At 40.6% G+C, this 15201-nt stretch overlaps 1 protein-coding gene across 4 annotated transcripts in view; it reads left to right on the top strand.

Moving 5' to 3' along the window:
* The first annotated feature begins 5188 nt into the window (after positions 1-5188).
* DCUN1D4 (defective in cullin neddylation 1 domain containing 4) overlaps positions 5189-15201 on the top strand; it is a 29459-nt gene continuing 19446 nt past the window's right edge. Inside the window, exons 1-2 of one of the 4 annotated variants that reach the window (XM_058193951.1) lie at positions 5198-5332; positions 14510-14624. Coding sequence is in view for 1 of the 4 variants with exons in the window: in XM_058193950.1 (XP_058049933.1) it covers positions 5308-5332 (25 nt within the window). In the remaining 3 variants the exon portion in view is untranslated. Of the gene's footprint in view, positions 5333-8909; positions 9069-10722; positions 14625-15201 lie in introns of those variants that run through there. The other 3 variants (XM_058193952.1, XM_058193950.1, XM_058193953.1) reach the window with 3 other exon arrangements.

Here is a 15201-nt window from a genome sequence, read left to right as displayed (position 1 = left end):
ACTCGAAAAACTACAGGAAGCCAGTGCAAGCTGCGCAGGATTGGTGTTACATGGGAGCAACGGGAAGCATGGGATTGCATGGGATTGGCGTTACATGGAAGCAACGGGAAGTGACAAGGGCATGAGTGACCGTGCATAAGGCATCCCGGTCAAGGAAGGGGCGCAACTGGCGCACCAAGCGTACTTGGTGGAAGGCCCTCTTGGAGACGGCCACCAAATGATCGTCAAACGACAGCCGCCCATCCAAGAGGACACCCAAATTGCGCACCCTCTTCGTTGGGGCCAATAACTCGCCCCCCACAGCTAGCTGTACCGGGGTGCTGGCATCCACAGCCACTCCGTCTTGGAGGGATTGAGCTTGAGTCTGTTTCTCCCCATCCAGACCCGTACGGCTTCCAGACACCGGGACAGCACTTCGACAGAATGAAATTGAGTTTGACACCTCTGTCCTAGACCCTGTGGGACTATAGGACGCAGAAGACAATGTATTTCTGTGCTAAGAAATCGGTTGCATACTTCAGAAGCCAGATCATAAGCTTTGGCTCCAATGACTAGAAGTGGGGCCAGCTTTCCTCACAAGTCCTTGCTGTAAGAAGAACATTTTGTTTGCTGTTTTCTGTTTTACTTCATTTATGCTTGTAAAAGCAAGACATTGATGCTATGAGTGTGCAGCTGAATCTCCAAAGATCTTCTGAAGACATTCCAGCTGGCAGTGGTCTTTGGGAATTGTTTGCCAGCTCAACTATTCACTAACTGTTTAGATCATGTCCTAAAATGCCCTCTTAGGTCCCAGCACAACCACAGCAACAACATTTTAAGGCATGAAATCTTTTTCTTCTGGCTGCACAGAAGATTCTAAACATTTGCCCTCTGCTCTCATCATACATGGTGTACAAGCTATCAGTAATTCTTTCTGTAAAAAAGCATTTAACTTTACTGTCATCGCTATTACAGAAATGGATATAATTTAATTGTGGATCCTGTAAACCTGCTCGGAATAGCAAAAACGTTCCTTGGCTTATCAGTTGGTAAGGAATATGCTTAGCACCCATTTTAACCTGAAAGCGCTATTGACTATCATATTGAAAGTTGATTCGATAATTGAGCCCATCTTAAAATTGTTGCAGAGAAATCCTCATTTTGAACTGTTGATATGTTTAACTGTTTAAATATGAAATCAATTATTATATTATTAAAGTTATTCATATGCCTTTGAGTAAAGAATAGGGTTGTTTTTTTGGAAAGCGGAATTTTTTTAAAAAATTTGAAATGATTTTAAATTTTAACAGCTGGCTCTGTTGAATGTTTACATAAAATTAACATCGCCGTAAAGACCCAATCTAATAGATGTTGTTTGTTTTGCACTATTTATCATTATTAGCGTACAGTAACATGTCCATTGAAACATCATCTCTGATACAGCAGGAGAATATTAGCAACTTCATTATTTGACATTCTATGAAACATAATTATTCTATCTCTCTATCTATCTATCTATCTATCTATCTATCTATCTATCTATCTATCTATCTACTGTATCCATCCATCCATCTATCTTCTTTCTTTCTTTCTAGCTATCTTGACTGATGTTTGGTTGATGCTGGTTTATATACAAGATATAAACAAAGAAAGTGGCAAAATGCTTGGTGAGATGCTGCAATCCCAGCCTTGTCCCTCTTATATAAGCATATGCTTTTAATAAAATCTGTCAGAAAATATGCTATCTCGTATGGGTTTTAATTATAAGCCTGCCTGCGAGCATAGTTAACTTTCGATTGATTAATCATGCACCATCAAGTCAGCATTGACTCTTAGAGACTATCTAGATGCATTTTCTCCATGAGAATCTGTCCCTAACTTGGTGCCTCAGTGCCACATTCCTCACCACTGTGAGTCCATCCACTTCGCAGCTGGTCATTCTCTTGTTCTCTTTTCTTATAATGACCTACTGTACTTTTTAAAAAGATCTGACAACTGCCACGTTACATTTTTTTTAAACTAAAGGATTAGATATGAAGCTTGGTTTATCAATAGTTAATATTAATACTTGGAAAAAATTAGAAACCATTTATCAAAAGACTGCACCTTCAAGTGCCTTATTTCTCTCCCATCCTAACAATAAGCTGAAGTGCAGTTAATTTGGTTGGTAAAGAATGTTCAATAGATTTGAATCAGCAAGGAGATTGGCTAATTTATGAATCCATGTCAACAGAATACACCCTACTTGGAAGATTTTCTTGGAGGTAAAGGAAATACACTGGTTTATTCTCTCCACAACATAGCTCAGACATGAACAAATTGACTTTATTACATGTAATGGACAATATTTCTATTCCAAATGATATTTTACATCAGAATTAGAATTCTTTATTGGCCAAGTGTGATTAGACACACAAGCCATTTGGCTCTGATGTATAAGCTCTCAATGTACAGGTACATACAACCATAGCGATAGATCATTATCGTAGTATTACATAGAAAGTATTTGAGCATCTTCAATTTATGGAGTGAGAAAATATGACCAAATACTGGGCAAGAACGGAGAATCGAAGAGCCTAAAAGCTGAACACCAGAACTTGAGAGTCTCTAAAGCAAATATATCATCAAAGTATATTATCGTCTAAAGCAGGGGTCTCCAACCTTAGTAACTTTAAGGCTTGTGGACTTCAACTCCCAGAGTTCCTCATCCAGCTTTGCTGGCTGAGGATCTCTGGGAGTTGAAGTCCACAAGCCTTAAAGTTAGTAAGGTTGGAGATTCCTGGTCTAAAGTGTGAAGGTGCATGAGAGGAGGAACATATGATGCTTCTAAGCTACACTGACAAATGGTGCCAACTCTCACTAATGCAAATATTTGCTTTTTTAGAATGATTTTTAGAATAATTCAGAAGTGGGGGCAGCACTAACCTCTGGCTCTAGCCCAAAACAAGACCTGTTTACATGAATTATGAACTTTAGTAAGGTGATGGGTTTTCTTTCAAATAAGCACTACAAGATCAGGTTATAGTGAATCCATGATAGAATAAATTTTAACAGGCCACAATCTTGATGGACAAATGACATTTTTTAGTAAACTTGCAGTTAGTACTGAAGATAAAATTATAGTGGGAAGCGGGCCCCTAAGCCATTGAAAATTGGAATTAACAGAAACATCTCATTTGCACTGTTTATAAACTCTTTTTCATTTTTGTGTATGCATATCACCTATAATATCATCTATAAACAATTTTTTAGCTTCGGATACTGTATCGCATATTGCCACTAATGATTATATTGCAGTCACTATTTCCCCAACCTGATATTCTCTTGATGTCTTGAATTGCAATCCTTTGTTTTTTTGCCCATTCCCCATAGCCAAATGCCACACTGTGTCAGCTGGATCTCCATGGGACTCTATTTTGATGCAGGCTTGCTTTGAACAGAGGCAGGCCTGACACACTGGCTGAAAAACTGTAGGAGTTGGAATCCAGCTTGTGGACACCTGGATGACAACAGGATGGGGAAGATTTTACATTAGATCTTATATTGTAAAATCCACCCTAATATAAGATCTTTTAAGGGGTGTGCATAAGCGCACCAGCGTGCCTACCGTTCCTGTCCTAATGTTTTCTTTTATTCATATCCTTTACATGTATTTATAATTGCTTACACTTGTATCTGTCATAATATACATGCTTGATGAAATAAATAAATAAAATAAAATAAATCTACCCTAATATAAGATAATGTAGTTACTGCAAAGGATTTTTAACTAAGCCCAATTTACATATCTTTTAGGACATCAAACACAATTCTAAATACTAGAAAGAACCTGCAACTATGTAAGGCAAGATAATCTTGTTTTGTATATCACAATTACTGATACCTGTTTTGTGTCCGGATTAAAGTCTATTGTCTACATGTTTAGCAATGAACGCATGCTTGATGGCGTGTTTCATAACACTGCCAACTTCCCCCTTCTCCATATGTCTAATTGTCTCTCAGATCTAGTGTTCAATTTCTTCCAGCTTTAGGCCAAAAGAAAGATTGGTTGTTCATACCCTTAGTGCCATCTACAGGACACACATTATGAATATTTAAACGTTGGACTATGAGATCTGATATCTCCTTTCTTCCAGCGCTTTTCCAGGTTCTTAGCTAGCGACCAAAATAACACATTCCACTTTTGATGAGGAAAAGAAACCCCTTCGTTATCATCAAATAATCCCACAATAATGCCTCTTTAATGCAAATTTTAGATGACTGTTCTTCAAGCACAGAAAGCTGACATCAAAGCATGCCATGAGGTGGGTTTTTTTTTTTACTCCTGGGGAATTACATGGACGGGCCATGGAGGTACTTATAATACTATCCTATTTACTTACTTACTTAAATACTTAAAATTCAATACCATGCTATACTATCCAATTGGTTTTTCCTTATCTTTCATGCTCTGGACTGGGGAAAAACAGACAACTATGACCTGGATGACTGAGAATTTCCACAGATATTCTCTTTCAAAAAAATTATATTTTTTTTGAAAGAGAATATCTGTGGAAAATATATATATATATATTCTGAATTACCCTAAAACCCAGCAAGATCTTCCACGTTTTACCTACTAGAACAGGGCTCTCCAACCTTGGCAACTTTTAAGCCTGGTGGACTTCAGCTCCCAGAATTCCCCAACCAGCTTTGCTGGCTGGGTTATTCTGGGAGTTGAAGTCCACCAGGCTTAAAAGTTGCCAAGGTTGGAGAGCCCTGCACTAGAAAGCGACCCTGTCAATTCCGCCTGAAATCCCTCTTCATTCCATCAATGGTCCGCGCGGTCCCTTCCTTTCCGCCAACCAATCCGCGGGTGGGGGCGTGGCCTCCATTCTCCTCCCCTCTGTCCAATCAAAAGCCGATCTCCCTTCTTCTCCGCGTTACGGTTCCTCTTTCTCCTCCCCGCACGCGCTGGCTCCCCTGATTGGCGGAAGCGGTTTTGCCCCAGTGGGCGAGGCGGCACCGTTGAGAGTTAAAAAAAGGCACGCGCGGCGGAGGACTGGCGGGGCGTTCGGCCAATCGGGAGGCGCGGTGGGCGAGGCCCGGATGGCGAGGGGCGTGGCAGTGGAGAGAATCCCGTCGGGGGGGGGACTAAAGAGGCGGGGTGAAGGAACGGCGTCCAATGGCAGCTGGCGAGGGGCGGGGCGCACGGGGCTCTCCTCAGACTTCTGGGGGGCGGAGAGGGGGAGAGAGAGAAGAGGCGAGCTGAGGCGACGAAGGCGGTTGGAGCGCCCGCGCGGGGCAGGCTGTGTGGGTGCGCACACGCGCTACGGCCGCTGCCCAAAAATGCACTCGGATGCCGCGGCTGTCAGTAAGTGGGTCGCCGAGCGGGCGGGCGGGAGGGAGCGAGCGAGCGAGGCCTGGCAAGCGGCGAAACGAGAACCGGCGGCGGCCGAAGGGAGAAAGCGCTCGGTGCCGGCGGACAGAGAGTTCGGAGGGATGCATTGAAAACCGGGGTGGGGGGTTGTGAGGGAGGCTCTCTTGTGACGCAGTTCGACCGAGGAGGCTCCCGGTGGCGGGCGGCCCCTTTAGTGGCTCCGTTCCCCTTCTCAACGGCGGCCGGGTTGAGGCGAACCTGGGGCGGCGGCGGCGGCGGCGAGGGGAGTGGGGTGAGGGGAGGAATGAATCCAGGGCCGGCGGTGAGGGAAAAGAAAAGAACATTCCCCCCCCACCCTCCGCTCGCCTTCTCTCCCTCTCGTTGCATGGTGGGAGTTGGAGTTCTCGCCCGCCGTGGCTGCGCGGCCCGGCCTGGCCCCGCAGACTACAGTTCCCAGAATGCATCCCGCCGACAGCTGTCTGCCTTTCTCTCTCTCCCCCCCCCACAATCCCCCCCTCTTTTCTCCACCATTCACCCCTCTTTGGGTCAGGGGGTGCACACGGAGCGCGAACCTGGGCACGCCCTGCCCCTCTGCAGGTAGGAGTGGTGGGGGGTCTCTGCCTTGTATATGGGGTGGGGGTGGGGTCCCCCTTTTTTCCTTTTTTGAGAGGGAAAGGAAGCTGGGGAGGAGATCCCTTAAACCAACCTTGGCAACTTTAAGCCTGGAGGACTTCAACTCCCAGAATTCCCCAGCCAGCAAAGTCCTCCAGGCTTAAAGTTGTCAAGGTTGGAGACCCCTGCCTTAAACAGTGTTTTTTTCCTCTATTCTTTGCCTCTTCCTCTCCTTTAAGCCTAGATGTTTCCTAGGGATGTGGTTTGCCCTGAACAAACTTCCCAATGGTTTTCTTATTTAGCATTTTTTTTTAAAAAAAAAATTTGAGTTGTCGTAAGATAAAACAAGGGGACGCGGTGGCTCAGGGGCTAGGACGCTGAGCTTGTCGATCGAATGATCGGCTGTTCAGCCGCTTGAATCCCTAGTGCTGCCAGGTAACGGGGTGAGCTCCCATTACTTGTCCCAGCTTCTGCCAACCTAGCAGTTCGAAAGCACGTAAAAAATGCAAGTAGAAAAAATAGGGACCACCTTTGGTGGGAAGGTAACAGCGTTCCGTGCGCCTTTGGCGTCGAGTCATGCCGGCCACATGATCACGGAGACGTCTGCAGACAGCAAAGCTGGCTCTTCGGCTTTGAAACTGAGATGAGCACCGCCCCCTAGAGTCGGGAACAACCAGCATGTAAATGCGAGGGGAACCTTTACATTTACCTTTTAAGATAAAACAAGGTACAAAATACGAAAATAAATAGGAAAGCGATGGAGAGGAAGAAGGGGTGGAAAGAGAAATGAGAAAGGGTAAGGAAAAAGAAAAAGAAGTGTCGACTTCTGATGCTCTCTGTTGCTGTAAAATAAGGCATCTTTTTGTTCGTTTGTTTTTTTCATAATAATATAAACTAGCCATTTCTATGAGGATCTATCAATCTAATCTGTAAAACCCAAAATCAAAGTGTCATTCTTTTCCACTTCAGGCACAAAGTTCAGAAGCAGTCTCCGTGTGGAAACAAAAGTACTTATATTCTTTTCTTTAATCAAAATAGTCAATTTTGCCATTTCAGCCAACTCTCATCAGCTTCTGCAGCCATTCGTCCATGGTAGGAATTGAAGTGTCCTTCCATTTTTTGTGCGTATAATAACCTTGATGCTATCAACATATATAGTGTCCAAACTTCCCCATCGTTTGATTGACATTGAATAAAGGAAAAAAAATAGGGATGGTGGAAACTGGAGGACACATTTTTCCCCCCGTCCCTTAATATCTTTTTTTAAGGTTAACGGAAGACAGTGATTTATTTCAGGATAAAACTTATTAGAAAGTTGCTGTTGCAATTTAATTCATTGCTGGACAGCCCTTCCAAAAGAGAAATCCTATTGGATTGTTCATTGATCAGGGCCGTTTTAATAGTTGGATAGATTTTTCTAGGTCAGTGGACGGTTTAAAAAAAATAATTCCTGATTTTGCTAGGCTTTGTAAACGGAGAATTTACATTCTTGATTTTATAAAGAGGCTTATCTGAATATGCATGGTAGCCATAGAGCAAAGGAGTTTCTCTGTAGCTGGAACAGAATAACAAGCTGGTTGTTGAAGGTTAGTAAAAAGAAACGCCTTCCATTTAACAGTGATGGAGAAGAGACTAGAGCGGCAGAGAAGAGCCATATTGCTTATTCCTCTCTAGCCTCTTGTCACCTGTCAAAGCCTCTTGTCTTTGGTGACCAGTGAGTTTTTAAACACAAGGCTATTACTTGCACCAAACTTATCCATGCACAGTACACGACATAAATATTCTTCTTTAGCATCATGACAAATAATTGACAGTCTACGCTGTAGCCCATAATATATTTTTCATTGTATATGAAATTAACAATTCTCTTTCGTTTGTTCTGGGCTGAAAATTCTGTATTTATCTTACTTTAAAGGTAAGAATATAATTAAACTAGTCAATTTGGTGTTGATAAAAATAAGATTGCCAACATGATCGCCAATGTCCAATGACAGATATGGCTCAAGAGGAAGAAGTCAGTTGGTGGCTCCTATAGATAAATATTAAGTTCTACAAAATCTCCCTAATGCTTATTCAGAAATAATATTATTTCTCCATGATATTGGTCAGTTTATTTTTATGAATATTCTATATTCATTAAAAAAACATATGGAGTGACCAAAAAAATCTTGGAAGAATGCCCTGTAAGAAATAGCTGCTTCTGAAATATGTGTGATTTAGTTACACTTTAGTAAATGGAGAACTTTGAACTATGCAAAAAAGTAAACTTCTTAAATTTTGTCTGTGCAATGTAATTATGTACTACTAGTAAGGAAAAGTACCCACCCCCAATTATTAATATTACATATTAATAATGTAATTATTAATACATTGTAGATTTATATCAAATTCCTTTAGTTTTTTTAAACTAGGCCCAATACTTTCAACAATAAGTGGCAGTAAACTAATTTAGCTGGCATCCATTGAACGGTTGAACAATAAACGTAAATGCAGAACGGACATCTAAGGTCTTCTGATCAGGTCTCTTGAGCAGATTATTGCTGAATGCTTGGAAATTAGGAGGAAAGTGGCTATGTTGTAAAATGCAGAATGCTTATCTGGAATTAAGGCCCACTAAAAAAAACACAGATTACTTTCAAATAAATTCTCTTTTAAGAATTCAAGCTGCAGCCTTACAGTTTTTATGAAGGGATAACTCCTACTGAACCTGAAGGACAGACTGGAAGTAATTCTGTTGCTTGATGTTTTCTTTGAGTAGGCATGTGCTGTATAGAAATGCATTCTCATAGTAACATGTAAAATCACACTTCAGCGTGCTTACTAAGAAATACTGAACTTAAGTATGACTAGAAATAAAGTACTCTGTTTAGCCTCGCTGATCTTTAATTTGAGGTGCCATTTTAACACATCACATTTAAACATTTTAAGCTAATTTGTTCATTTTGTTTTCTGTTAAAAGAAATAGGTTGAAAACCACTTCTGCAAGAGACCTCAAGGGGAAACTTGTTTCAGAGGGCAGGCACTGCTCTAGAGAAGGCTCACTTCCAGAGTCCCAACTGATGTCATTGCTTAATGAAAGGAAAAAAATTGGTGGCTTAAACTTATTGTAGGCCTATATGTAAGTGTGAAAGGGTCCTGCAAAGAACCAATTTCTCCCCAAAAAGTTCCCTGACTTAGCAGATATAGTACGTGAATAGTTCTGTTTCTATAACGAGCTTCATGTAAAATAGCATAACGGAACAACTTCATGATAATTTATATTAATCATTTTAGGCTCAAGGTTGACTCAGTCTTCCATCCTTCCGAGGTCGGTAAAATGAGGACCCAAATTGTTGGGGACAATACTGTATATTGACCTGATGTGTGTGTGTGTGTATACACATATGTAAATCTAGTATATGTATGGGTATGGGTATATGTATTTTCTTTTGAGAGCAGGCATCAGAATTTCATTTTTTCATGTGTGCCAGTGTTCACAGTAAAAAGTGATAATAAAGGTTATCTTATATGTGATAGTTGGGAACTGGTTATTTTAAAGTCTGCCCCCTAAGAAAGCCGCATTTCTTAAACATGTAAGTTAAGTTTGGAACTTGTGAGAGCTTTGGTGGCTACTCCTAGGTTCTCAAATTGCTTGGCACAGGATGCCAGATTATCTCCTCATTTGGCATCTTTTATCCTTTCAATTTTGCTGCAAATGGATTTGAAATGAATTTAACATTGTCTTACTGGTACTTTTTGAGCCTATTTGCTATTATATCATGTTCTTGTATTTTAATGTTATTTCACTGTAATATAGTGTTTTAATGGTGACATCTTGAGCACTGCTTGTACTGGAGCATCCGGCCATTAATTTAAAAGTAAAATTAATAAGTGGAGATAAAGCTTTTTGAGCAGATAGCTGGGGTAGGTTGGTCTTGTTGGTTCTAAAACTAATTATGGTTTAACCTTGTTGGTATTTCGGTAGGAGTCCACCAGATAATACAAATGCTGAAGTTCGAAGTTGAGAAAAACACCCTAGAAGGCAGTGGAACACCATTTTATCAGCCAATTACACGGATATATCCAGATAGACACTGAAAGTTTTATTTTTGTGCCTTTCTGATGCATGGGCTTGACTTTGAGCTTAGAAGCTAAGCAGCACCTTTTCTGATTCATATTTAGATTCAGGGCTGTGAGGTGGAGGAATGCCAATAGCAAACCAATTTTTTTTTTTAAACGGCTGACACAAAAATACCATGAACAAATCCATGAATCATCAGGGCCACGTTCAGTTTGAAGGAGAGATGCTGAAGGCTGATTGAAATAAAACACATTCCATTCCAGACATGGTTAGGCAGGTAAAGATGGATATAGACAGCATTTCAGAGCATGTTTCAGAACTTGGATGCAAGGTCAAAAAAATAAATCTTTTCAGGAACCTTTGTTGCATGTCAGTGAATGAAAGTAGCTAATATAAGAAAGCATCCTTAAGCTTAAGTTAAGCAGGCTTGAACCAGATGGTAATTTCAAGCAATGGCCTTTGCAGAAACATCACACCCCCCATCCCCAAATAGGAAATATCAGCTACCTTTTGGCTTCTTTAGGGAACTCCTGAGTCCCAAGTGGGGTGCTGGGAGGCTATGTATTTCCTTGAACTGTATAATGCATCCCTTGCCTAAGGAAAACTAGGAGAGTTTTGAGTTTTAGGCTGCAACCCTCTGACCATAGAATGAGAGCAGAGAAAATAGCCCAGTTTTGGAGGGGCTAATGAAACATTCAATTATTTTTCCTAGGCCCCTTGGAAATAACTGCAGCTTTCCCTCATTGTAATGCTCTGGTTTTCGGAGAGAGAGGAAGGGAAGAAGAAAGGGAAGTCACTGAATGTGAAGTACTCAAAGGCTTCTCTCATATAAGCCCATCCTTTGACAAAATGTAAATAAGTTCCTGAGGTGCTGAAGTATTTCTCTCCCATTGCTTGCAATTGTCTTTCCAATCTCATTTCTGCCCAGGGGACCTGTTGCTGATGAAACCTTTAAAATGTTGAAGCACTTCGATGGGATAGAATATAGAATATTCTTTATTGGCCAAGTGTGATTGGACATGCAAGGAATTTGTCTCTGGTGCATAAGCTCTTGGTATATATACAAGTAACAGAGTGACAAATCGTCAATCATACGATTCAATCATAAATCATAAGATGCAACCAACAAAGTGATAAGTCATAAAATACCAACAGGTGTAGGTAATAGGAAAGATAATAGTGATGCAATCCTACTACATGGTTAGATATCCTTTGGCGTAAGGCAGTGCTGTGGGAATTATGTGTTTAGCACAGTGATGGCATGGAGGAGAAACTGTCCGTAGTTGTTTTGGCATGCAATGCTCTATAGTGGCGTTCTGAAAGGAGAAGTTGAAATATATTATGTCCAGGATGTGACGGGTCCGTAGATATTTCCTCAGCCTCCTTTCTAGCCTGCACAGTATAGAAATCCTCAGCGGAAGGAAGGCTGGTTGCAGTTGCTTCTTCTGCAGTCCTAACTATCTGTTGACGTCTGTACCTGTCCTGTTTAGTGGCTGTGCAGACACAAACCAGACAGTTTGAGTTACCCAATTCTAATTCCTGTTGCAGTTGACAAATTAACCACACAAGGAATCCTGTGTATAAACGTTGACATCTTCTGCTCCTGTTTTGTGAACATGTTTGTTTTCAGATGCCCACAGAAACCATTTTAAAAAATCCAGCACATTCTGGATACTTCCGGTACCTAGAACAGTGGTGGGAAAAAACGTCCTTGGCTCTGGCACTACCTGCATTTAAAATGGAGCCCTGTGTTAATCTAATTGAAATAAGATTGTGCTAAGTCAACACTTAGTTTGTGTGATTCACACAACTTGCTAATCAAAACAATCTGTTTCGAATTAGAATTATGACGAACTAGGACATTTTGCTTTATTCAGTAAATTGTGGTAAAAATCCTGAATTAAACTGTATGAATATAGACGTGTAGAAGAAATGTTTAGCTGTGGCATCAAATCTGTAGTCTCTGTAGTATCTTCATAGTGTAATTTGTTTTGGCATGATCAAAATGTCCTTGCTGGCAGAATAAATTAATACAAGTCTTGTTTTTTTCATTATTGCATTGAACTTGATGAAAAGATCTGAAGTGTGAAGCCCTTGGTGTATATGTATATACAGGTAGTCCTCGAGTTACAACCACAATTAAGCCCAACATTTATATTGCTAAGTGAAACATTTGTTCAGTGAATTTGTCCCATCCTACGACTTTTCTTGCCTCATTTGTTAAGTGAATCACTGCAGTAGTTAAATTAGTAACACGGTTGTTAAGTGAATCTGGCTTCCTCATTGACTTTGCTGGTCAGAAAGTCGCAAAAGGGGATCACATGACTCCAGGACACTGCAACTGTCGTAAATGGGAGTCAGTGGTCAAGCATCTGAATCTAAATCACGTGAGCCATGGGGATCCTACAACCGTCATAAGTGTGCAAAAACGGTCATGTCACTTTTTTCAGTGCCACTGTAACTTTGAACGGTCACTAAATGAATTATTATAAGTTGAGGACTACTTGTATAGCTTAGGTTGAATTATGAATTAATTTAATTAATTCATTTAATTATTAATTAATTATTTATTTTGTATCATGAGCACTGTGGTTTTTATTGCCTTGTAAATTGCCATGAGTCTGAATTGACAATATAATCATCATCTCTTTATAGATAGACACGTGTATATTTTTGTTTTTACTCATTGTCTTTTTTTATCTAATTGTATGTTTTGATGAGATGGGTGGTTATATAAATTTGATTAATAAATAAACTGTTAATTCAGAAGCGAACATGGCTGAAGCCATCTTTTGCTGCCTCACAGTTGCCATGAACCTTGAGATGGGAAAGGGGGCGGGGGGAGTAGATAGACTGGCTACCAGTCAAAACAAAAAGTTTTCTTGTGGGAACCAAGGTCATTTCAACAGGTGGCCGTTGAAGGGGGACAGGAGTGACCAAGCAGATTGCCAGCTATATTCATTGGACAATGTGACAGGTGACATCTGGGAGGAGGAACTTTTGCTCTTTTAATTAGGTGAAAACTTGTCGTGTCCCACTCCTCCGCTGACGGCCTGGTCAGGGAAATCCGAATCAGGTGTGCCTCTGCAGCTCTGCCAAAGTCCTAGCAAAGTCCTCAGGGCAGGCAGGAGACCAGAAAGTGACTTCAGCAAGATATGTTTAGACTTTGCCTGACTCAGAGAATGCCAGAAAGCAGATCCTTTATATAGGCCATGGGGTGTGGCTCCATGACTCAGCACTTATCCAGGCCTGCCCCTCCCTTCCTTCTGACGCCGCCGCCTATCAATCCTTCTGAAGCGAGGGTCACTCCAATCGGCAGCTGTTGGTAATTGACCTTCCTCAGGCTCACATGCTGTGGAGGAGGGGGAGGGGTCTAGTTGCTCCGTTTGCCTGGGCATGGAGCCAGAGCTGGAGATACTTGCTCTTCTTCAGCCTGTCTGGGCATGGAGCCAGGGCTGGGGCCGGGAGATGCCCCCTCCTCAGCCTGTCTGGGCATGGAGCCAGGGCTGGGGCCGGGAGGACATTCTTCAGCGTTCGGAAGCAGATAAGCAGACCCCGGCTGCGGTGAGAGCGGGCAAGACACAACAAAACTGCAGGAACTTTTAGAGTTGATTTTCACTGGCTGTGCTGATATGATGTATCCAATAAACATGCTCTTTGAGGAATCTACATGCCTCGGGAGTTTTGCTTTTGGTGGGTGCATTACTCGGAACGCTGACATAAACATATAAATAAAAGACTCTTTAATTCAGGTTAGTGTAAACCATGGATGAGAGTTCAACCCAACGATGCCATAACATGTAACATAGACATCACAGAAATATGAAAATAGAACAAAGAAAGTTCTTTGTTGACAACCAATTTCAGATAATAACATAAATTAATCATGCTTCTGCCTTAACCATGATTTAATATTACATATTTGAGTGTAGACTTAATGCATAACTTATTTTGTCTATTGGATCTGTATTTGACGTAATATTTGTGTCTAAGAAGCACAACAGAGTTCTTTCTCAACACTGCTGATAATTAGGAAGTTTAATCTCTTTTGGGAATGCTTGTCATATTTTTATCTAGCTGTGGCTTAGGGTTAATTGCTGGGAGATATTTTAATGTTTTGTACTGTAAGACTATTTATCCTCCTTAGTTTTCATTTATCTTAAAAGAATGTGAAATTGACTGTTGCTGAATTAAATTAAAGTCTTCTCTAATGTGGTAGCCCTGAATTCGGTCGTTTTTAAGAGTGCTTATTTTTATAATACTGTATTACTTTGAAAATGCTTGTTTGTACTACCTGGAGTTCCTCCATATCTACAATTAGTAAATTAAGTGGTGTAGTCTAATTTATTTTGACACAGTATGTTAATTTTTTTCTGCCTTTGATAAACAGTTTAACTTTGGATAAACTTAATGTGTTACGTGAAATGTTAATTTGTTGGTCTTGTTTTGAGACAGACTATGTGAAATTTTTCTCTTCAAGCTGATATTTTCTTGTTCAGGAAACCTCTTTGGGACTGAAAAGTATTCAGGCTAGCAAAACACTTATAAAAAGCAAGCATGGCTGTTGTTCAGTCTTTACAGAATGAGAGCTTCAGAATGCTGGAGGAAAAGAACGTATGTTGCAAAAAAAACACCCTGCCTTGGCTATTTTTCCTACTGTTTACATGCAATTAAACTCTTCATATTAACATTTTTTTTTACCCAACAACTTTAATTTTATTATTTTGTATAATGAGGCCATGTTTTGCTTTGTTAGGGAAATCTATTTAGGCATAACTAGCTAGCTAGCCATGTTGGGATTAGAAGTCTTTTTGGAAATGATTCAGCTGAATTTAGGAATACTTTTTGGAGCTATAGTGGGTTTTTTTTGGGGTGTGTGCGTGATTCAGGGAATTACTCCAAATGTATTAATGGTTGCTTTTAATGTTGAGGATGTATCATCAATCCTTTTTGCTCCCAAGTTCATACTTGGCTCTAGAGCTTCCTGGCTAAAGATACCACTGCTTCTGCAGGTCAAATTAGGTCAGAATCTTATGACACTTTTTGTTTATGACATCAACAATAATTTGACCATTCTCTTCAATTCTAGCTAGCTTATACATTTAAAATAGCTGTGCAGGAAAAAAATAATCCATTTTTTTTTGCAGAACTAATACAATATAAATTTTATGTTATTTTTTTTTCACTCCTA

The sequence above is a fragment of the Ahaetulla prasina genome, chromosome 8 (assembly GCF_028640845.1).
Source record: "Ahaetulla prasina isolate Xishuangbanna chromosome 8, ASM2864084v1, whole genome shotgun sequence".
Classification (NCBI taxonomy): domain Eukaryota; kingdom Metazoa; phylum Chordata; class Lepidosauria; order Squamata; family Colubridae; genus Ahaetulla; species Ahaetulla prasina.
This window is presented reverse-complemented; position numbering and strand designations above follow the sequence as displayed.